Source organism: Hippocampus comes, unplaced genomic scaffold (assembly GCF_001891065.2).
Source record: "Hippocampus comes isolate QL1 unplaced genomic scaffold, H_comes_QL1_v1.1 scaffold20, whole genome shotgun sequence".
Taxonomy (NCBI): domain Eukaryota; kingdom Metazoa; phylum Chordata; class Actinopteri; order Syngnathiformes; family Syngnathidae; genus Hippocampus; species Hippocampus comes.
Window position 1 is genome coordinate 603,350 of NW_017805462.1, and position 23,150 is coordinate 626,499.

The 23,150-nt window shown below is 49.2% G+C and overlaps 4 protein-coding genes across 7 annotated transcripts in view; 2 read left to right on the plus strand and 2 right to left on the minus strand.

Moving 5' to 3' along the window:
• The window catches only part of lamc1 (laminin, gamma 1), a 29,779-nt gene extending 24,781 nt beyond the window's left edge, over positions 1-4,998 (minus strand). Inside the window, exons 1-2 of one of the 2 annotated variants that reach the window (XM_019874916.1) lie at positions 4,724-4,998; positions 3,922-4,273 (exon numbers count right to left, since the gene is read on the minus strand). In XM_019874916.1, the coding sequence (XP_019730475.1) occupies positions 3,922-4,273; positions 4,724-4,762 (391 nt within the window). In that variant the 5' untranslated portion in view covers positions 4,763-4,998. Of the gene's footprint in view, positions 1-3,921; positions 4,274-4,371 lie in introns of both variants that reach the window. The other variant, XM_019874917.1, reaches the window with a different exon arrangement.
• A 1,794-nt stretch (positions 4,999-6,792) lies between these two features.
• vcpip1 (valosin containing protein (p97)/p47 complex interacting protein 1) lies at positions 6,793-11,758 on the plus strand. The gene is made up of 3 exons (XM_019874920.1): positions 6,793-9,397; positions 10,165-10,251; positions 10,754-11,758. The coding sequence occupies exons 1-3, from the start codon at positions 6,793-6,795 to the stop codon at positions 11,446-11,448; spliced, it is 3,387 nt and encodes a 1,128-aa protein (XP_019730479.1). The 3' UTR covers positions 11,449-11,758.
• Positions 11,759-14,809: 3,051 nt separating this feature from the next.
• Positions 14,810-16,637, plus strand: dusp28 (dual specificity phosphatase 28). 2 transcript variants are annotated; one of them, XM_019874954.1, is made up of 3 exons: positions 14,810-14,905; positions 15,278-15,660; positions 16,185-16,637. In XM_019874954.1, exons 2-3 carry the CDS (start codon positions 15,316-15,318, stop codon positions 16,341-16,343), a joined length of 504 nt encoding a protein of 167 aa, XP_019730513.1. In that variant the 5' UTR covers positions 14,810-14,905; positions 15,278-15,315; the 3' UTR covers positions 16,344-16,637. The 2 variants fall into 2 exon arrangements, with proteins under 2 accessions (XP_019730513.1, XP_019730514.1); XM_019874955.1 differs by having other exon boundaries at positions 14,814-14,901.
• Positions 16,638-16,643: 6 nt separating this feature from the next.
• On the minus strand, positions 16,644-23,019 carry proca (protein C (inactivator of coagulation factors Va and VIIIa), a). Of its 2 annotated transcripts, none has more exons than XM_019874942.1 (9): positions 22,896-23,019; positions 22,263-22,344; positions 22,023-22,180; positions 20,770-20,794; positions 20,552-20,662; positions 19,595-19,735; positions 19,401-19,519; positions 18,186-18,303; positions 16,644-17,252 (listed from the first exon to the last, which is right to left on the minus strand). In XM_019874942.1, exons 2-9 carry the CDS (start codon positions 22,330-22,332, stop codon positions 16,675-16,677), a joined length of 1,320 nt encoding a protein of 439 aa, XP_019730501.1. In that variant the 5' UTR covers positions 22,333-22,344; positions 22,896-23,019; the 3' UTR covers positions 16,644-16,674. The 2 variants fall into 2 exon arrangements, with proteins under 2 accessions (XP_019730501.1, XP_019730500.1); XM_019874941.1 differs by having other exon boundaries at positions 22,263-22,379; positions 22,896-23,013.
• Positions 23,020-23,150: the final 131 nt, after the last annotated feature.

Here is a 23,150-nt window from a genome sequence, read left to right on the forward strand (position 1 = left end):
CAACCCAAACCTGCCCCCTCTAACATCACCCCCCCCCCGCGCCACCCTTTAAAGTATTTGAGTAGCAGAATAGTTATATGGGAGCAGACCAGCTCCAAGTTGTTTCAAAACTCTCCTGTCAATCAAATGTGCATGTAAAACGTGCATTTTTCACCCTCCATAAAAAGAGGTTTACCTTTAAGCCACACCCACCTATGACATCCCTAACGGCAAATTAGGAGTTGACGTAGTCTGCATAAGTAGGAATTTACCCCATGTGCGTCTGCTTGTCCTCCTCGCGTCAAAAATGGGTGAAGATCCCCCCCCCCATCCCACCAGCTGCTTCTGTCCAAAAATTCCCACACTGCCTTTTGCTCCCATAGAGCAGGAAGTCACTTCAATAACTCGACATTCCTCAAATAACTCATTTAAGCTGCTGTCAAAATATGCAAATGAGATTGGAAAGCATTTTAAGATGCGCACACACACACACACACACACACACATATATATATATACACACACACACACACACACACACACACACACACACACACACACACACACACACACACGCCAAATACAAGCAGGTGGTGGTGGTGCGTGTGATCAAGACAGGAAGAAGCACAGACAACTTCCTGCAGCATCATGAAAGTTTTAATAACATGTTGCACGTTCCACCCGTTAGGGATGCTAACCAGGAGCCATGTTGTGCTGGCTTTGGCACAAATGCTACTGGCTACCAGGGCCCATCATTAATGTTGGACCCTGCATGTACACACACACACACACACACACGCACACACACACACACACACACACACACACACACACACACTCTCTCTCACTCACTCACACTCACACACACACACACACACACAATTCTTGAGCAAAAGTTGCCAGCACTGCTTCCAAATTTTCAGCTCATTCTGTGAGTGACGATAAAAAGTTATCCAATTGATTTGCCTGCGGCCTCTGCATGTGCATCTCATAATTAGCACATCGCACAGGGGAATGCAGGGGTTAGACTTCAAAGGCGCAACGAGACAAGTCGGAAGCCTCGTGCACAGGCTGTCACGCGCAGCAGCACCCCCGTGACCTCTGAACTCAACTACAGACATGAGTCTTTCAGGTGAACTCGATCATTTGAGTGATGGGAATTGACGTCCAGTCCGAACATAATAGACACACTTGTGAGGAAAAAAAAACCTGACACATGGGCCAGTTCATTTGTAGACAAAGACAACCCCCCAAAAGGGTTTTAAAATATTATACAGTATATGTGTGTGTGTGTGTGTGTGTGCGCACGCGTGTGCGTTGGGAAAAAATATCTTTAAATGTCATGAGTATATTAAAATAAAAACAGACACTGGCCCAAACTGACCAATACATATTTCTTTGTCACCAAAGTGCATTTTCGGTTTGGAGAGAAAGACTTTCTTCAATCAAACGGCAGGTTAGGATAATGCAAGAAAGCAACGTATCCAGCAAGCAGAGGCGCAACTAATGAATTCTCAAATTATTTGACAACTATTGTGATAAGTGATCGTTTTGACAGAGTGCTGAACTTCAAACTGTCCAAATTTCATCCTTTGGACAGTAACACTTCCTGTTCCAGCCCTACTTATGCGCCTTCTGCACTGTGATTGACAGGTAGGCAATCCGGAGTGTTGTGTGTCTTTTTGTCCGAAGTGAGCGGGGATAGGTTCCAGCTCAGCCATGAGCCTCAACAGGATTAGCGCTCAAGAAAGACGGTGGCTGAACGCCCCGAAGCCCATATCTCACTGAGCGGCAAATGCTTCCGAATGTTTGTGTATGTAGCCAATGTTTTTTTTTCTCTCTTCAGGGTTCATTCAAGGTTGCAAAGAACGGTCGGCAACCGTTTTTCTTGTCTCAAAGAAATGGAAATGTTAAGATGTAAATTTTTGAACAGGTTCCCAATTTTTTGACAAATAAAATCTTCGAGAATGTCTAGGGAACGTCTTCCCTGACGAAAGAACAAAATTCACTCCGTGCAAAAACACTCTCAAGCGTTTGCTGTTCAGTCTATGGGCTTCAGATGGCGGCGTCTCGTGGAGACATGCATGCGGGCGAAGCACGGCACCAAAGGTAAGCCGCTTCTGTGAATAGGAGCAGGCCAGCTGAGCTTGCAGATGTTCCGCATCACGTTCCCACGCCCAGAGGGGAGCAGAGGAGGAGTCCAATTTTCAACAGCTGCTCGCTGGCCGGCTGACTTTTTCCCACACTGAAAGCCTCAGCTGACCGTTCTCATCAACTATCAGGAAGCAGAAGAATCCCGCTTTTGACATCACACTACCCGAGCGCGACGTCGCCGCAGCAACACCGGGACGTCCGGCTCCTCCCAAGCCAGCTACGTAAGCGCCGGGCCTCAGGAATGCGGCGCTGAGATCCCCCCGCAGAAATAGATGGCTTTTTTTAAACGCCCCGAAAGACGAGAATGCCCACGCAAATAACATTGGGATGACTGTCGCCGCTGCGCTCGCTCACTCCACCTGGGCCGCACTCACTCGGGGTCAAAGTTCAGCCAGCAGAGGGAGCGGAGAGACAAAATACAAGTCCACTTTATGGCGTTGCCCTGGAGACGCTCGCGGGAATTTTCCCAAGCACCACAAGTGGAACACTGCACATGCACGCACTTGCTAACTTTTTTGGGGGGACATTTCATGTTTCACGTATGTTTGTGTTCTCATGTATGATATGTTGCCTTGTTACACTGTGTTTACGCGGATGCTCAACTGCTGACATAGTCTAATATACATGTTGTAGGACATATAAACATACATGCAAACAAATTAGGGCAGCAACTATTATTTTCGTGATCAATCAGTGGCTGACAATTCTGTCAGTTAATCAATAAATTATTTTTTGTAAACAATTTCATTTGCATTCCTTTATCCAAAAATAGAACATTACGTCAAATGGAAAGTCCAGAAAATGCACAAACAAATTAATTATGATTCGGTTCCTAGTCTTGTCCATAACATTGCAGAAAATTGTTTTTCTTGCTTTCCAAAGTCAAAGCAGATGGTTACAAATCTTTTATTTGGGGGGTGGGATTGTCTGATTTTATGGGGGATGAGATAAATTGGGGAATATTTACTGATGAGAGGCTGAAATCGCAAGTATTTGGACAATTTTATATTAAACGTCTCAAGAGCAGGCATGTTCAACATCCGGCCCGTGTCCAAATTTCCACCGGCTCACAGTCTCTGGCATATAATCGTGTGTAGCGTGTCAGCACTGTTGAATGGAAATTGACATTTTTGTCACTGAAATATGAAACAAATGCATCTGGTTAATTTTCCAAGAGACTGTGGCTGTTTTCAAAGAATATCAAGAAGCATGCCCTGACGGAACATGCAAACGATGACAAGGTGACTGGGAACGAAAGTTAAAGTAGCTGCAGGCCTGAATGGTCGGCCCAAGCGCATTTTCATCCCACCAAATCTGGCCATCTTTGCAAAAAGATCAAGTGCAATAATAGTCGTAAAAGTTGGGGCCCCCTGCTCTAGTCCAGGGTTGTCCAGACTATGGCCAACGGCCCATTTGCGGCCCACCATCTCTTTTCAGTGGCCCGTTCTACACTACAAATGACTTTTGACAGGTTCCGCAAGGCCAGTAAAATAAAAAAACGTGTAGGTGGACAGCGAGAAGGGAGTGTCGAAAAATAGTTACCACTACTGATAAACCGGGGTACATAGAGCTTTTCTAAATATCCAACAAAACAAATGAACTATGAATGACTAAAATAACAAAACAGGTTTGTGACAAAAGTGAGTTTGAGGCTCCCCGGGTTAACCATTAGTACCAAGTATCGACGTTTTATTGGTTTACAAGTATATGGTGGTGTCGAAGACCAAGTATGCTCACGTCAAACATAAACGCTCGCCTGCGTTTCAGACGTGACGCGGGGGTTCTTACCGAGGTGCAGTGTGAGGTTGATGGCGTTGGGGTACTGCACCCCGGCCAGCATGGTCTGGCTCTGCCACCAGGTGGTGTCCTGTTGGTTGTTGTAGTCGGTGAGGTAGGCGGCGCCGTGTTGGTTACGCGGGTCGCGGGCGTCGCAGATGTGACACGACTTGGTGACCCCGGTGGCCCCCGTCTGGACGCAGTACTCCTCCGGGGGGCTGCCGCACGTGTTGGTGGCCACCACCGTCACGTTGAACGCGGCGTTTACGAACTCCGGCATACAGCGTTGCGCTTGCCCTTGATCATCCGTGCACTCGTCCATAGCGGCGCCGACGCCGAGCGTCAATGCGGCCGCCAGGGCGACCACCGCCAAGGGGTAAATATGGTGGTGTCGAAGACCAAGTATGCTCACGTCAAACATAAACGCTCGCCTGCGTTTCAGACGTGACGCGGGGTTCTTACCGAGGTGCAGTGTGAGGTTGATGGCGTTGGGGTACTGCACCCCGGCCAGCATGGTCTGGCTCTGCCACCAGGTGGTGTCCTGTTGGTTGTTGTAGTCGGTGAGGTAGGCGGCGCCGTGTTGGTTACGCGGGTCGCGGGCGTCGCAGATGTGACACGACTTGGTGACCCCGGTGGCCCCCGTCTGGACGCAGTACTCCTCCGGGGGGCTGCCGCACGTGTTGGTGGCCACCACCGTCACGTTGAACGCGGCGTTTACGAACTCCGGCATACAGCGTTGCGCTTGCCCTTGATCATCCGTGCACTCGTCCATAGCGGCGCCGACGCCGAGCGTCAATGCGGCCGCCAGGGCGACCACCGCCAAGGGGTACAACCGCGGGGAAGGAGCCGCCATGTCGGCGCTCCTCACGCTCCTCCGCTGAGACCGCGACGCCACTCGCGCGGGACCAAACTGAGTCAAACTCGGCCGACTCGTTCCGACCGGGCGGGCGGGAGGCGCGAGTAACTTGCGAGGGAGTCGGGAGCGGGTTGCGGGCGAAGACGAAACTTGTTGGGGCGAGCTCAGTACTTTGTGTGCGCCGCCATGGAGTGCTGGAAGCCGACTACACCCTGGAAGGGAGTCAGTCAGGGTCGTCGCGCGCATGCGCAACACTTACCGGAGCCCACTTCCGTCACCCAAAAAAGAGAACTAAAGAAAAAACGTGGCGGCGCGCCAAAGACTCCTCCGTGAACTTTGAACTCGTTTTTCCTTACCTTCACTCGACCTCATTTCGTCTTTCAGTCATTAACTCCACGAACATCTGAACACTGAACTTGTGTCCCCACCAACTACACTTTGTGACTCCGCAGCAATTTAGGAAAAGACTCGAAGCTGCTAAACGACCGTGTTTGACCGTTGTTAATAAACTAAGGGCACTTGGCTTCACCGTTTGACCCAAAACAATATTTCTTCTTAATTGACCTAATTTTGTATTTCAACCATTAGCCACAAACACGAAACATCCCGTGCGTTCGAGCAAGGTGGGAATCCGGACTTTTACTGCTTCCAACAAATAAAAGTGCACGAGATCGTCCATTTGAACTGGGAGGTCCGAGTTGAGAAGTCGGGGGAAAAAGAGCACCCGAAATCACTTAAATGTGACGTCACCACAATCGCGACCCCATGGAGACAGAGAAAATGACTGTAAATGGCAAACATAATTTATAAGATTCTGAACATGTATTTATTTATATGTCTTCATTTAATATTAAATATAGCAATTTGCCAAACTGTAGAAAGTATATCAGAAAGACGTACAAAGAAATATTTGCAAGTGTTCAACGTAACGTAAAACAAAATATTTATCTACCGACCGAAATAAAAAGCTTAATACAAATTCATACATTTATAACAATACAGAAACTAATTGATGCCGTGGAAATAAGGTCCTGGCGACATCTCGTGGACAAAAACGTTTTTGCGTCTCTCTTGGTTTCATTTCCACCCGGCATCACGTGGGAGGGACCGCTACTTTTTTAAAAAATGAGTTCAAACAGGTATCCTTCAAAATTAAGCTCTTTTTGAGTCCTAAAAATCATTTTAAACAACTGGTACTACATCAATATTCACGAGCTCAAAAAGTGCATCTAGTCGGATCGCCATTTTGAGCCATCCTTGTGTTTTTAAATTTGGAACGTAATTGCAAAGACGCGTGACGACATGATGTGACGTCACGGCAGCAGTTGCAGTGAGTGTGCTCGTTTCGGTTCACTGAAACGAGACGAAAAAAGAGAAAAAGCACACGGTTGGCGGCCACCTTTGCCCCGCAAGGAGCAATATGGGCCCAAAATAAACGCCTCGCTCAAGTTAAGTTTAGTTAGCCTCATTGAGGCAAGTTAGATTCTTAGGTCGTCTCCCTCCGCGCTCGAAGACTAAATGTGCTGAATGCACACTTTTGTAGACCGTGTAGTTAAATACAGGAGACTTTTAACCATAAGTCACAATACAGCAGAACACTGGCGGCTTGTAAACGAACGACGTTCACTTCCCGATTTAAAAAAAACACGCTGCTACACCGCGTTGCATTGTGGTCATTGCAGGCGAATTCCGATCACGCCGTTCGGGTAAAAGAGTCATCCTTAACTAATCGTTTTTGTTTGTTTATGGGCGAGACACCTCTTTTGTGTTCATATCTTTTTCGTAACGCTCACAACGCGAGTACGTATTTTCACGACGGCTTGTCCGTGTCTTGACGACATCGTCTTCGAGTACGACTACAACTCCCATCATGCCCCAGCGTGACGTCGCTCATTTCGCCAGTCGAGTGGCTGGCGAGAGAAATCCGGCCGCTTCCGTGTTGTTCTTGTCGGCTAGCAGCACTTTTCGCCGTCATGAGCGAGTCTTTGTGAAGCTCGGACTTCACTCGACCGCCCCCTCGTCCCGACATGTCGCTACCGCGCGGCTCCAAGAAAAAAGACAAACGCATTTTGTCGGCCACCTGCCCGGACCCCAAGTGTCAGGCAAGCCTGTTCTTCCCGGCACACTGCTCCGTTAGCATCGAGTGCACCGAATGCGGCCAGCGTCACGAGCAGAAGAACCTGCTCAACGTCCAAGAGGTGACCGATCCAGATGTGGTGCTCCACAACCTGCTCAGGAACGCCCTGCTGGGCGTCGCGGGCGCCCCGAAAAAAGGCAAGGCAACTGAGCTAGTCAAGGTGATGGGGCTGTCCAACTACCATTGCAAGCTGCTCTCTCCCGTTCTGACCCGCTACGGTATGGACAAACTGAGCGGTAAAGCCAAGCTGCTGAGGGACATGAACCAGGGCGAGACCTTCGACTGCTCGCTGCTGGGCGACCGGGCCTTCCTCATTGAGCCTGACCATGTGTCCACCATGGGCTACGGCAAGGACCGCTCGGGAAGCCTGCTCTACCTCCACGACACCCTGGATGAAATCAAGCGGGCCAACGGCAACCGTGAGTGTCTCATCCCTGTTCATGTGGACGGAGATGGCCACTGCCTGGTTCACGCCGTGTCTCGGGCGCTAGTGGGCCGCGAACTGTTCTGGCACGCCCTGCGCGAGAACCTGAAACAGAACTTCAAGCAGAACCTTGACCGCTACAAGGACCTGTTCCAGGACTTCATCGACGCCGAAGAGTGGGAGGACATCGTCAACGAGTGCGACCCGCTTTTCGTCCCGCCCGAAGGAGTGCCGCTTGGACTCCGCAACATCCACATCTTCGGCCTGGCCAACGTCCTGCATCGGCCTATCATCCTGCTGGACTCGCTGAGCGGCATGAGGAGCTCCGGGGATTACTCAGCCACCTTTCTGCCGGGCCTGGTGGCCGAGGAGCGGTGCCGTGCAAAAGATGGCGAGCTCAACAAGCCCATATGCATCGCCTGGAGCAGCTCCGGGCGGAACCACTACATCCCGCTGGTGGGCATCAAGAACACAGAGCTACCCCGGCTGCCACCCCACCTGCTCCCCAAGGCCTGGGGAGTCCCACAGCAGCTCATCCAGAAGTACATCAAGGCCGAAGCGGACGGCGGCTGCGTGATCGGCGGCGACCGTAGCCTGCGGGACACCTACATCATGCGGCTGGTGGGCGCCATGGAAGAAGTCTTCATGGAGAAGCACGGCATCCACCCGGCGCTGGTGGCCGACATGCACCAGTGGGTCTACCGGCGCACCGGCGTCATCGGCATTCAGCCCGAGGAGGTGACAGAGGCGGCCAAGAAGTCAGTGGCAGAGAACCGCCTCCACCGCTGCCTGGTCTGCGGTGCCCTCTCGGAGCTCCACGTGCCGCCCGACTGGCTGGTGCCGGGCGGAAAGCTCCACAACCTGGCCAAATCCACCCACGGTCAGCTGCGGCCCGACAAGAACTACAGCTTCCCGCTCAACAATGTGGTGTGCTCGTACGACCCGCAGAGCGACGCCCTCCTGCCCGACTATAAGCTCAGCTCGCTCGACACTTGCAACTGGTGCCGGGGCGCCTCGGTGCGCCGCGTTCGGGCCAATGGCCTGGTGGTCTACCTGGACGGCGACCGGACCGACACACGCTCACAAGGCGGCAAGTGTGGCTGCGGTTTCAAGCACTTTTGGGAAGGCAAGGAGTACGACAACCTCCCGGAGGCCTTCCCCATCACGCTGGAGTGGGGAGGCCGCGCAGTCCGGGAGACGGTGCACTGGTTCCAGTATGAGGGCGACCCGGCGCTCAACAGCAACGTATACGACGTGGCCACCAAACTGGTCACCAAGCACTTCCCGGGCGAGTTTGGCAGCGAGATCCTGGTGCAGAAGGTGGTCGACACCATCCTGCGCCACACCGCCAAGAGGAACCCGGACGAGTACAACCCTGTGGCAGTGGACGGCGCCCACGACCGGCGCCTCACCGCCGCTGCGGAGAGCTCTCCGCCAGCGACGGCAGACCTGCCCACCAAGATCATCCTGACAGGGCCAAAAGGCAAGACACTCCACAAGGAGGAGCTGACCATGAGCCAGGCTGAGCGTGACCTCCAGCAGAGCATCAGCAACCGAGCCCCGGTCTTGCAGCGCCGCAGCGAGCGTGTCAAGCTGGACCCCAAGGATCGCTCCCCAGGCACCCCCGCGCCCTCCTCAGCACCGGCCACCCCCACCAAGTCCTCGGCGGCTCCGGCGCAGTCCGGCGGGGAGAAGAAAATCCGCGTGAGCGCCGGCGACGGCCGGATGGCCACCCTGACGCTGGGGCCCCACGCGTCCTACTCGGACCTCCGCAACAGCATCGCCGAGCACTTCGGGGTGGCACCCGGCCACATGTGCATCCGCTACGGCTTCCCCCCTCGGGAGCTGCCGCCGCCAGCCGCCGGCCACGAAAAGGAGCCGGTGGCGCTGAGGCACGGCGACCGGGTCACGCTGGAAATCCTGAAAGGCGCCGACGAGGAGGCCGCGCCCGCTTCTGGGCCCCCGCTAGAGAATGAGGATGCCATGGCATTGGCCAGGATGAGTGAGCGTGACCTTCAGGACAGCATTGACCTTGAGATGTCCTCGCTGTGTCTGCTGGCGACCTTGATGGGTGAGCATGCTCTGTACCTTGCAAAATAGGAGAAATGAATTGGGTTGATGATTGATTCAATTATGTTCCAGACAGTGCCTCCGTGTTTTGGTTCGTACAATAGCTTAGCTCAGTGCGTGCGCGCGTTTGCTGACTCAGGCAGCTGGACACCTCGCCGTCCGGCCTGCCAAACATGTCAAAGGTCGTTGCTGCACTGTAAAAATCACAAGCAGCCTGACTAGTGCTGCGTCTGACAATTTTTAAAAAATATTTTAATCATCAATTAATCATTCCAATATTTGAGTAATTGATGAATCGCATTAAAAAAATTAATCGTTTCCGTCCCTTGATTTAAAACTGGACATTATTTCAAATTGACGGTGTCGTAACTGCACAAGCATCTCTTGATGAGGATTCAGTTACTGGTTTATATCCATAACATCTGTTAGAAAATCAACAAAAAATGTTCATCATTCTTTCCCAAAGTAAAAGCTGATGTTGCAAATGTTTTGTTTTGAAAAGGCACAAAGATTAAAAGCTTTCATGGAGGACGAGTAAAGTTCCCGGTTATGCGGCTGAAATTTCCACAATTTAGACATTTTGACATCAAACAGGCATCTCTGTGTTCAAGAAACGTTGAACCTAAAATGAGCTGCCAAACTGACACACTTTGAACTCCGGAAGAAACGTTGAATTGATCACCAACATCGATTGGGGGCCCAGCCTTACCCGACGTTACGCTTCTTCTTAGCTTGTGCCAAGCTTACAGTGTGTGATTGTTGTTGCAGGCGAGGACGTGTGGTCGTATGCCAAGAAGCTGCCACACTTGTTCCAGCAGGGCGGCGTCTTCTACAACATCGTCAAAAAGGACATGGGTATGTAAAGGTGCTTTCTTCAACATAAACATCTTAGAATGCTCCTTTCGGCTTCACACATGAGCTTGTGTGTTTCTTTTTTTTTTTTCTCTGTACTTTGGCCTTTTCATCACTTTGCCAGAGGTTCATCCTGGGCTCATTGGTCTTTGATGCAAAGGCCAAATGTCTTGGCCTACTACTGGACTACTGCACATGTGTAAACCAGTGTGGTGGTTGCTGTTGCCATTTCCGAACAAAGCAGTAGAGGTCGCTGTTGGATTAGACTTCGTTGTAGTGAATCTCGTCGTGAGGCAAGAGCAGAGAAAAAGATTTAGTATAACGCAACAGGGGGTCTTTTTCGTTGTATGGGGGGCAGGAAAGTGGGAATGGTGTTAATGCATGAAGATTTTTTTCACACTAGGGGGTATTTTCGCCCATGTAGGTTTCATTGTAGAGGAGTTTCACTGTACCGAAAAAAGCCTGGTTTGGGTCCAACATGACCCGGGTGCCTGTGTGTGTTCAGGCCTGATGAACGGGAAGCACTGTACGCTGCCACACCTGACGGGTCGCACCTTCGTCTACAATGCGGCGGCGGCCCGCGTCGAGTTGTGCGCGGACACCGCCGGCCACTTCGAGGTGTGCGGCGAAGTGGAAGAGCGCGTGAAGGAGGCGCTGGCGCGGCTGCGCTCAGATGCCTCCGGCGGCAGCAGGGAGGGCAGCCCGTCGCACGGCGGCCTGCGGCTGGGCGGCGGCGGCGCGGTGCGCAAGAAGGAGCAGCTGCATACAGTCCAGGCCTTCCAGGGAAAGGGTCACTCGCTGGGTAGCCGCGGCGCCTCCCCTCCGCCGCTGGAGCGCCGGCCCATTGCGCGCCAGCACAGCAGCGGCGTGGACCTCAGTGCCGGCGTGTCCTGCGGCGGACCCCCCGACCCGTCCCACATCCCGGAGAGCGCCGGGCGCGAGCTGGTGCGCATGGCGCCGGGCTTCATGACGATGAAGGACAGCCGCGGCCTGGACCCCGTCCTCATGGAGCAGCAGCGCCGCAAACTGCAGGAAATGGTCTCCTCCATCCAGGCCTCGGTGGAGCGACACCTGCGCCGACAGCCCGCGCCCGGCGGACGGACCATTGGTGGGCAGGAAGATGCTGGCGGGAAGACCGAGGAGGAGGAAGACATGGAGAGCCAGGACGGGGAGCGGGCCGAACCCATGGACCACTCCTGATCTTCGCCCTCGCTGAATGCCGACTGCGGTTGGAAAAGGCCGCTGTGCTCGCCCGCGTTCTTAAGGCGCACATGCCACTGAATAAGTAGGCTTCTCGACATATGTAAATCGTGCGCACGTTTTGTGTATCTCTGGCGCAGAGCTGATTAAGTTGCGTTTGCGTGTGATACGAATGGCACGTTTGACCTTGTGAGATATGTAAGAAGCGTGTGCGACGTAAGTTGCGCGCTTGTGAGATACGTTGCTTGCATAATTTGTACTTAGATGTGTCAAGTGCGAGTGCAACTTTTGCATCATGCGACTGATATTTAACTCATTCACTTCCAGCCAATTCTGGACCAAGTCTGAAAAGACGTTTAAAAACGTCTTTGGGAGTGAATGAGTTCAGAAGAAGCATGCGACATCGGAAGTTGCGCCTGCAAGATTTCCATGACTTGGGCATCTTGTGCACACAACTGAGAAAGTCGTTTTTGCCATATACAAAGTTTTCCTCGTTAGAAACGTATAGTGCGCACACGACTTCCTAAGTGGCGCGTGCGCCTCCCAAATGCGCATTAGCGTGTGCGTTTTACTCACAGTTTTGGATGTTGCACTTGCGCCTTTCACATCGAGCACACGCGCCTTCCGGGACGAGTCCGTGAGCAGGAAGCCTGGCGCCGCTGCCAGCAAACTGGGAAGGTGAAGATGAGAAAGAGAGCGAGATGAGCGCTTCTGCGACGCTGTCACCTGCGGGTGAAGAAAGTGATTCGGTCGCCAGTCGTCTTTCTTGTTTGTGCTGCGACACCCATACACCCTTGGCGATTTCGCTCCGTGTGCGCGCATGTGGGATTCTTGATTTTTCAAAGACAACTTTGCCCCCCTTTTTTTTTTCTTCTTGAATGATGACATGGTTGACTGTGTGAGGAGGTGGAGCTTAACTCCCCGTGTCTTTTAAGAGCTCAAGTGCGCTTTGCGCCACCTGCAGGCTGACATGCAAATGCTCTGCTTTCACTGCCATGACATTTAGGATTCGGTGACATGACAGCCAGTTGTTATCATAATGACGATTACATGTTTTATTCTTTTATTTTGCGTAAAGGACATGTTGAAAATGTATAACTCGCACAGGCAAGATTCGTGAAACACGTGCCTTCCGGATCTCATGAGTGAGACTTACTATTTTGCAGTCGCACTTTTTTGAAGTTGGGGCTGCAGTTTATGAAGTCGCATGCACCTGATACACAAGTTGTCCGGGTGCCCTGCGTTGTTGGCGAGGTACAGAAAACGCCCGCACGATTTGTGTATCTTGTGAGCGCACTTTTAGTAAGTCACACACATGAATTATTTCACTTAAAAAATTGCATAAAAACTTGGGCGTCAACATAGTTTACGTATCTCGCAATTGCAGCTTTGGAAGTTGCGTACGGATGTCTTACGAAAGTTTCACATGTAAGTTGAGTAACTTAGTCAGTCTCCCACACCTGCCTTGCGTATCTCATAAGCTTACTAAATCGCACCCGATGCGTAAGTCACATATGCGCTCAATGTATCTCCTCCGTGCAACGTTTGTAAGTCGCACATGCGCCTTGCATATCTCGCAGGTGTAACTTGGGCAGTCGCATCTTACGAATCTTGAATTTTGTACCTAAAGTGTGTGAGTAACTTACGTGAGTCACGCACGCCTTGTGTGTCTCGCAAGTGCAATTTAGGAAGTCGCACGTGTGCCATAATAATCTTGAATTTGATGTCTTGGGTTGAACTGACGAGATTCCTCAAGCGAGTAAAATTCGTTCAAATTATCAAATGGGTTCCGTACTGTTCCATCTGCGTTTAGTTCCTTTCCAACATTTCCTGTTATCTGCTGTTGCTGGATTTCCAATGACTTGACTTTACTCTGTCGCCACATATGACTTGCAGACAATGAAACAAAAGAAGAAAAGGCGCTCGGGCATCAGACTGCATTTTGGTGCCGTCCAGTTACTTTGTCTTTCACGTTGACGAAGCAAATGTACTGGCGAGTTTTGGCGACTGGTTGCTCAAATGCCTTTTGTTTGCCATGCGATCACTAAAACCTGCGTCGCCACGTCGGCTGTCTGGCTGACGAGCTGAAGCGTGTTGTCGTCTTTCTTTTTTTTTCACGGCACAAGTCTTAATCAGTTGCGTTATTTGTAAATATTTCATGAGGCTTTTATGCAAACGTTGCTACAAAGTGAAGAAGACAAAAAGTCAACACCAAATGGAAGGACAGTTCCGTCGAGTTTACCTTTGATTTAGTTTTGCTTGTTTGTTTTGCAACTTTGCCAAAATAAAGGACAACTATGTTCAAGAGAAAAAGGATTAGTGTCTAAAAACAATCCAGTTTGAATTTGGAGCTTTTCTCTGACGTGATGAGTGAACCAACAACCACAAACTCGACATCGTCCTTTTGCTGTTTGCACGCGTGATGATTTGACAATAAATCACTCATATTATTCTTCTTTTCAATGTGTTTCTTTTGGCCCCAATTGCAGAGTACGGATACGTTTTTTCCAAAAAAAACAACTGTTGAAAGTACCTGTACTGAAGATGCTTGAAGCAGAAGTACACATTTAGAAATGACTGAAGTCATTTGCTTCCCAATTACTTTCTTTTACAACACCACAATAAGAAGACAATTTTGTTGTGCCTCCTCAGCTCTACGCCATGACTATAGATAGTGTCATTAGTATATAAAAAATGTTAAGTACACCTCTGCATAACACCTTAGTAATGTGAAAAAAATTTATACAGATCAACCTCCAACAAAGAATAACTTAACATTATTTTTACTTTCAGCGGATGTGCAGTTACCCATTAGAACTGCAAAAGAAAACAAACTCATGTTCCCTATAGTGTCACTAACACACGCACACACATACACACTGGCCTTGTACCACGCCCCCTGGCCCCCATCCTCAGGGGGCCCCACCCTGTTATTTGACAGGACTTTTTTAAGTACAAGAGAAAATGGAATTTTTCCAGCTCAATAATCAAATACGGTGCGGTGAAAAAGTATTTGCCCCCTTCCTGATTTTTCTGATCTTTGCATGTTTATCACAAAAAGATTTCAGTTCATCAAACAAATTTTAATATCACACGGAGACATGCCAAGGAAATACAAAATGCAGTTTCTAAATTCCAATTAAATTTATTTAGACACAAAAAAAAAATCTACACCAACCTGTCTCAATATGAAAAAGTGATTGCCCCCTGAACCTGCAATTTTATGAAATGCAAGTAGTTAAAATTGCACCGCCCCCCCCCCAAAAAAAAAAAGTATTCATCATATCCCACAAAAGGAAAATCCACTTAGGTCCAGTACTTCGTTATTCTCATTTGTGGACTTTAGGACCCAGAGGCCAATGGGGTAGGCAACATCTGACCTTGCCAATCACGTGACGTCACTTTTGGAAGACAACACCCCGAAGGAGGCCACTTGAGTGTCGACTTTGTCACGTCTGTTAGTTACTTTTTCATTTCATGCTCGTTTTGTTACCCGCAACAAGTCAGAGTGTGCATGAGATCTTGTTTTTCGACCAGCATGTGTATCTTGGTTTGGACAGTTTTAATTACGTTTTAACTGCCAAGTCAAAATCGGACAAATGACGTCACGTCTCACTGATATCTCCAAGAGAGGAAGCTTATTTTGAAATTCTCTAAAAATAAAAGTACGAAATTAATGACACAGATGAATAAATATTGTTGTCAATTAATAATTAACGCATGAATTAATCAATTAGTCCCGTTGACCTGCCATGTTGTTGTCAGTGAAAAGAAAATTAGACTAGATGGCGATTGCTGCCCTGCTGTCCGTCCATTCGTTTGTCGACAGTGAGGAGGAGAAAAAGGAGGGAGAGGAGGAAGAAGGCCATGCAGCCTCTGTCCCAGGTGACCAACTCCCTCGCCATCAGCAACGCTCGCGCGGCCTGCAGTCCCGATCTGCTCCAGCGAGAGGCGGTGACGCTCTGCATCAACGTGACGCGGCGGCAGCCTTTTCCTGACGCACCTGTCACCGTCGCGCGAGTAGCCGTGAGTGACCGCCCTGAAGACGACCTCTACAGCCACTTGGACGCCTGCGCCGATGCCATTCACGCCGAAGCGCTAAAGGGCGGTCGCAGTCTGGTGTACTGCAAGAACGGGCGAAGCCGCTCGGCCGCCGTCTGTGTCGCCTATCTCATGAAGCACCAGCAAATGGCGCTGGCGGACGCACTCAAGGTGACGCGGGTCGGGGCTGCTTTTTTGTTTTACGAACTCACCCGTGCTCGTGAAAATCTGTCTCAACCGAATACAAGTCGCATGTAGCACTCCCTGGAAAGTTTAAAAAAATCTTCTGACACCAGCTTGACCGAGCTACAGGAAGTTAGTCAGACAAGTTGGACAATCAACATGAAATTTGGCGGCCATGTTGAACATAACAGGACACGCGAAAAAGTCTCAAGAACTCATATCTATAATCACACAGGAAGTCAGCCATTTTCATTTGAAGCAGCAATTTGGAGTGAATTTCCGGGCTTGAACTTCTATAAATCTACTATGGAATTCACCCGAACGAGGCCCAATGAGAAGGCGATATCCGAGACAAGATGTGAGATGCTAACTCACCAAGCTTTATTTTTTTTTTCCCCCAAGTCACCAAATGTAGAGCATGGAGTCAACATTTGATATCTTTTGAGATTTGGCCGTGATAAAGATGTTGGGCGGGCACAGTTATCACCTTAATCGCCATTTGCCATTGACAGAAAGTGAAGGCCGCCCGTCCCGTGATCGCCCCCAATCCCGGCTTCCTGGCTCAGCTGCAGCGATACGAGGATGAGCTAAGGACGAGACGAGATTCACAACCATCCCAAACAAGCTCATCATCACCCAACCCTGAAAACCCGCCTCTCACGATCCGGTGAGCTAATGAGGATTTGGGACTGGTCCTAAATTGGTTCTATAAATCAAGACCAGTTTCTCTGTGATTTGTAGATTAACAAAAAAGCTCAAAAAACACAACAAAAACAAAAAAATGAGCCCCTGTCACCCGTTTCTCCACTTGACGCAAAACTGGATAGATAAGTTTTTATAACAGGACGTACGAAAAAAGTCTCAAGGACCCACAGCCAAAATGTAACAGGAAGTTGCCCATTTTAGTATCTAGCAGCCTTTTAGGGAGAACTGCAACTTGTAACGAATAAAAACACAGGAACACGCTTGTGTCGAGCGTAAATGAGTTTATTCAACTGCACATCAGGCTTCTGGCGGCTGCGGGCTTTTGTCCCAGTCCTGGCGCACGCTGTCGATCCACTCGTTGTAGTTGGACACTTTGGTGTAGATGCCGAGCTTGTCGTGGCGCCCGCAGCCCTCCCCCCAGGACACCAGGCCCACCAGGAACCAGGTGTCGGCATATAGAGTCACCATGGGGCCCCCGCTGTCCCCCTCGCAGGCATCCATGCTCTGGCCCAGGATGCCTCCGCACAGCACGTTTTCCGAGATGTTGTGCGACATGTGGACGGCGCACACGTCGTGGCTGACCAGCGGCACCCGGATGACGTTGAGCGCCGAGCTGAAGCGCTGGCTTTCCTCGTTTTCCTTGCCCCAGCCCGTCACCACCGTCTGGGTGCCGTTGCGGTGGAGGACAGCCTCGGCCATTTTCCGGCTCGGAAGGCACGCTGGCAGGATGTACTCGGAGAAGGGCGCCGGGCTCTCCAGGCGCAGAAGGGCGATGTCGTTGTCCACCGTGGTGCTGTCGTAGTCGGGGTGTCGGAAGGCCTTTCTGACTTTCAGCATCACCTCGGTGCCTTCGTCGCGGAAACGCTCATAGTCGCCTGGGGTCAACCAACGCATTCACACAGGATGTCAGTTTTGCATTGCCTCGCTCGGTGGCGTACTCATTTCTAGAGCAATTCTGCTGCCGTTTAAAAGTCTCAAATAGGGTGACCCGATTTTTAATAACCGGGACAGTACAACTTACCGTATTTTCCGCACTAAAAGGTGCAGCTACAGTAAAAGCCTTCCATTTTCTTAAAAGCTCACAGTGCGCCTTAAAATCCGATGCGCCTTGTGTATGGTCATTACAGTAATATTTCGACCCCAAAATGGCTCCTCGCTCGAGACATGCTGACAACGCAGATTTCAAACTTAAGGCGGTCGGTTATGCAGTTGAATACGGAAATAGAGCAGCGGCAAGAGAGCTCAACGTTAACGAGTCAATGTTATAACTTGCTGTTGGTTAACTGTGTTGCTACTTTATTAAATAAGTCTTACTGACATCTGATCGTTCTGTTGGTGTTTCCTTGAGAGTAGCTCCATCTATTGGATGCATTGTAGATTCCGTCTTATAATGCGGTGCGCCCAATGTATGGAAAAAAATTACAAAATAGGCCATTCATTGAAGGTGCGCCTCATAATCTAGTGCGCCTTTTAGTGTGGAAAATACGGTAGTTGAAAATCAAATATAGAATAATTTCCCATTCGGAACTATTTCTAACAAATTTAATCACACGTCAATCTGGTGACAAGTGGTTGGTTATTACTTTTACCCTGAGGAGTTTGAGGTTGCTGATGAAGACGACAGGAAAAAAAAAGCTTTGTTCGCAGAGACAGAGAGCATAACATGACACGGTTCATTTTCTTTTCATGCACTTTTGAGTAGAAAGACAGACAAAACCAGAAACTTGTGGAATCTGGCTGAGTTTTTTTCCCTTAGAAACAAATAATTAGTCGTTATCATCAGCACAGCGGCGGGCGCGCGCTCTCACCCAGTCTGACTCGGAACCGCAGGTTGTTCTCCAGACAGTGGGCGGCCGTCAGGACCCAGTTCTGGTCAATCAGCACGCCGCCGCAGTGGAAACGACCTTTGGCGTTCTGCAGCAGGACCTGGCAGGAAAACGGTGGTACAGTAATTACTGCCCAAATTCTAGCAGCATGCTGCCTTGAGATACGAGCATACTATCGTATGAATCGGAGTCATTCTCGCAATTTTCCCAGAGTCAATACTGACGGAAGGTCCGTCAATCCATTCCTGACAACGCCCATTTTTCTCTGTGTCAGACGACGCCGGTGCTGCAGCTCGTAATAAATCATCAGAAACCGAATTTGAAGGTATAAGCCGGTCTGTGATGTGGGTCAGGTTCCATCCTTTCCCTTTGAATAAATAAATAAATAAGCTGAGTCTGGATGCCCAAGTTCATGGCCACTAAGCACGTCAGTGGGCGGCGCTGACCCGCTTGCTTACTGCCTGCCAGGCAGTGGACTTTTTTTTTCCGCGACGACGGCTTATTAGAGTCACCTAGCGAGTAAAAAAATAAAAGACCGATTTCAATCCAGAGGAGACGATTTGGCGTATCACTCAATAGCAACCGGTGGGTGCAAGGGACACCCCACACTTGACGTCACATCCTTTCCCAATAGAGTGCCGTGCATTAAAATTACCCAGGGGGATTATTTTGGGTAAATACACAAAAATGGTAACACTAGATCAGTGGTTCTGAACCTTGTTATAGGTACCGAACCCAACCTGTTAATATGCACATTCACCGAACCCTTCATTAGTGAAAAAATTGTTTTTTTTTTGTTTTTTTTACAAATTCCAAGATATTAAAAAAAACACATTTATTAATAACAGAAAAAAGTAAATAAAATTTCAAAACATAAGTCGAAGTTTTTTTTTATTTTACGACGTACTATCGTGACAGTCAAACGTCACTACTGAGCGAACGAAATTTCCCGCAGCACTGATTGGACAAGCAATGTCATGTGATCACCGGCAACCAGTGATGGCCAACAGAGCGTGTCATAACTAATATACAGTCGGGTGAGTCTTAACCAACACGGCAGAGGCTCCGTCGAACCCCTGGGTTTCGATCGAACCCAGTTTAAGAACCACTGCACTAGATATAGAGCAAACTTTACAACCTTACTCCATTTCTTCATCAATACTTCGAAATGGGCCACTGATCTGCGCTGCCGCTCACCTGCCAAGGACTCTCGCCCTTCTTGCCCACCTCCCCGCCAACCATCCAGGGCATGAGGCCGTCCATAGGCTTAGTGTAGGACGAACGTCCGATCAGCAGCTGCCCGCACGACGACGACCCTGCGCACACGTGACGTGACGCCGATTGGGTGGAGTCCACGTCTTTCGCCAATTTGCCGACGCGTTTTTCCTCACCTTTGGCGTTGCACTTCTTGGCGTCGTTGTGCAGCTTGTAGCCGTCGACGCAGCTGCACGTCCGCCGTAGCCCGTCCTCGCTGTCCGTGCACTCGTGGTCGCAGTCGCCGTTGTTCACGCTGCAGTTGGTCGCCGATTGAGCTGAGATGGGACGGTCGACAAACGCCATCATCAAAAAAGCCGACCGGTACTTCTCACTGGGGCTCTTGTTCAATGTCGTGTTTTTCAATACGACTGGTGTCTGGGGCTCATTCTTTAAAAATTATGTCACTGGCAAAATAGTAACACTGCTTCTTTAAAATGAGATGATTGATTTCTCTTTCAATTTCGAGCACAGTGACCTGAGACTAGAGGGCGCTGCTGAGTGATTTTCGGGGGCTCATGCTGAGGACCCTTAAATACATTTACACCTGGATACACACACACACTTGCAAATATATTTTCGGTCATGTTGAGGCCTCCCAAAACCCCAAATAGTAAATGATTTCAAAAAGGATAATACTATAATAATTGTGATAAAAATCATGCTAATCATCAATATTTGTGATGGATTTGTTTTGCGTCGGGCGGCCCATTGGTCCATTGGTTAGCGAGTCGACCTCACAGTGCAGAGGTCGTGGGTCCGATCCCTGCTCTGGCCTTCCTCTGTGGAGTTTGCATGTTCTCCTCATGCCTGTGTGGGTTTTCTCCGGGTACTCCGGCTTCCTCCCACATTCCAAAAACATGCATGGCATGCTGATTGAACACTCTAAATTGTCCCTAGGTGAGAGTGTGAGCGCGGTTGGTTGTTCATCTCTGTGTGCCCTGCGATTGGCTGGCAACCGGTTCAGGATGTCCCCCTCCTACTGCCCGAAAGACGGCTGGGATAGGCGCCAGCACCCCCCCCCCGCGACCCTTGTGAAGATAAGCGGATTGGAAAATGGATGGATGGATAGTTTTGCATTGACTTGAACTAACCATGTTCGCAGTACTTTCCCTCGTATCCTGGGTTACAGCTGCACACGTAATCTTGCAGCATGTCCACGCACCTCCCGTGGACACACTGGTTGGATTCACACTGATTTCCGTCTGAAACACATGCATGTGAAACACACACACGCGCACACACGCACACACACAGCGCTTCGCCTCCTTTCCCACAATGCTGTGTATCATTGGCTGTCCTCATGTCTCACCTCTGTACACCGTCCAGAACTCCAGCTGGAAAAGGACAACAAATAGTCCATTTGTTTCCGAATGTCCCAGTGTCCCTGAATGCTTCACCTACGACTCCCACACTGGGACCAAATCTTTTGGATTGACTCCATTTGAATCTGTACGGCAGTTACACATGATTCACGTGTGGATACCCGACTGACATTTGAATGTTGTGCACTGGACAGCTTGCAACATCTTGCAAGAATAGTAGCAACAAGTGTTTGTTTATTTACAGATAATGCGGAAATAAATACAGGTAGTGTGGACTCTAGCATGTTCACGTATTTGCAGATTGGTGCGTTTTTTTTGGAGGCTTATTTTTTAACCGTTTTTTTGTCTGAACAAATATAATGTGCATCAATTCGTCGCATTACTTGACGGGCTGGCCTTTGCAGGCACCGACCGCTGTTTGCTGATTTTGTTTTTTCTTTTTTCCAAATTTTTTTTCCCAAAGCAGTTATCATGTGCATCAATTATTTGTATAGATTCACAGTTTGGCAGAACCCGATTCACCGACTTACAATTTTTTTTGAGGAACCAATCGCATTTTTTCAGGATTTTTTTTTTTTTTATTCCAGCTATTACTTCGTGCATAAATAATTTTCAGCATTTACCCACTCACCTATTCATGGATTTTTGGGGAGTAGGACTTTGCAGAAATAAGATAAAATAAGATAACCTTTATTTGTCCCACACTGGGGAATTTTTTTTTTGCCCCAATTATTCGCTTTTATGTAATCCCCACTTTGTTTCAGTTTTTTGCCGACCCCCCATAACTGAAGACAAGCCCCCACTTTTAATGATATTTACAGTATAATTAGTCGAGATGGGCAAGTACCGCTGCCAAGTATTGGTATTGGGTCAACACCTGGTCATATTTATTTAAGGTATCGGTACTCACGACCTGCTTGTTACCATTTTATGATCAGAAACTAGAAATGAGAAATTACGAGAATAGAAAATTGCCATTAATTTCATGCAATTTTCGGGAATAAATGCTATTGGTGATATATAGGTCTTGCTTTATAATTATCTCTTTTTTTTTAGCGGGGGTGGTTTTAGATCAAAAGTACAAGTGGTATCTGTACTTGTTATCGGTATATGTGACGACTCAAGCGTTGAGAATCGTACTGGTATACGTCTGGAAAAATGTGGTATCGAACATCCCTATTTAGTGTCGCTGTCACTAATGTATGAATTTTTGCAATCAATTTTAAAGATGTGATCTTACCGTAGCCTCTCGAACCTTGAAGATCTCTCGTGCCTCCTCGAACTCGCAAGTCTCCTCCACGCACTCTCTCTCCATGGACGGTGGCTTGAGCTCCTCCAGGAAAGAGTTGGCGCGGCGAGAGCGCAGCAGCATGTGAGCCTCAGGCGGCCTCGAGAACACTGAGCAAGTGCAGCACAACCACATGCTGTTTCATCCCGGCCCGCCTGCCGTCGGCCGCTCACCTGCCCGCCGGGGACTCACCTGATAGGCTGAGCGCCGACACCGCCCACGCGGCGAGCGTCAGGCAGATACAAACGGCCCGCCGGCGCATGTCCGTCAGAATCTGCGACCGATCACACCAAGCGCTCAAAGCTCGGACTACAAACATGGCCGACCAAAAGCCGACGATGATGTTATCGCCCACGGAACTGTCAAATGCGTCGTATTCGCTTTTGTTGTAATCATCATTATTTAGTGGGTAGAAATGAGGCCTCTGATGGGATGGCAGGACCCTTTTGTGAACATTCAACAGCTGACAGAAACGTATCTTCTGCCCCAAACCCAAATCAACTCAATTATATTAATATAACACAACCACAGCTGTAACATAGTGCCGTACGTGATCCGAAAGATCAAACATAAACACCACAATAAGCAAATGAACTGCTTCGGAAACCCCTTTTGATTCCAAATCAAGCTCTGATTCACTTTCAAAAAAAACAAAAATCAACTTGTGATCCAGTTTCAACTCAAACTAACTTGTCGTTGACTTTGCATCCAACGAATGTTCGGATCCACGTTCAAATCAAAACCACTTGTGGTCCACTTTCAAAGGAGACCTCTTAAATTCAAGAAGAAACGAGACAAAGAAGGAGATCGAGGCGCGTGCCTTACTTGCTGGTGTTTGGTGTTTTTTCGGTGGCGTTTTGATGTCTTGGGTTGTCTTGGGATGTCGTCGTGCGTCTGCTTGTTTGTGTGATGTAAATGAGTGACTAGCAATGTTTACAGCGAGTCCACAGTCTGCGGTCCCGCACTGTCAACACGGTAGCCCCTGCCGCCCCCACGAATCAAGTACAAATACTTGGTTAGTGGACTTGACTCCAATATCAGATATCTGTACTCAACTCGAGTATTTAGTTTTGGGACCAC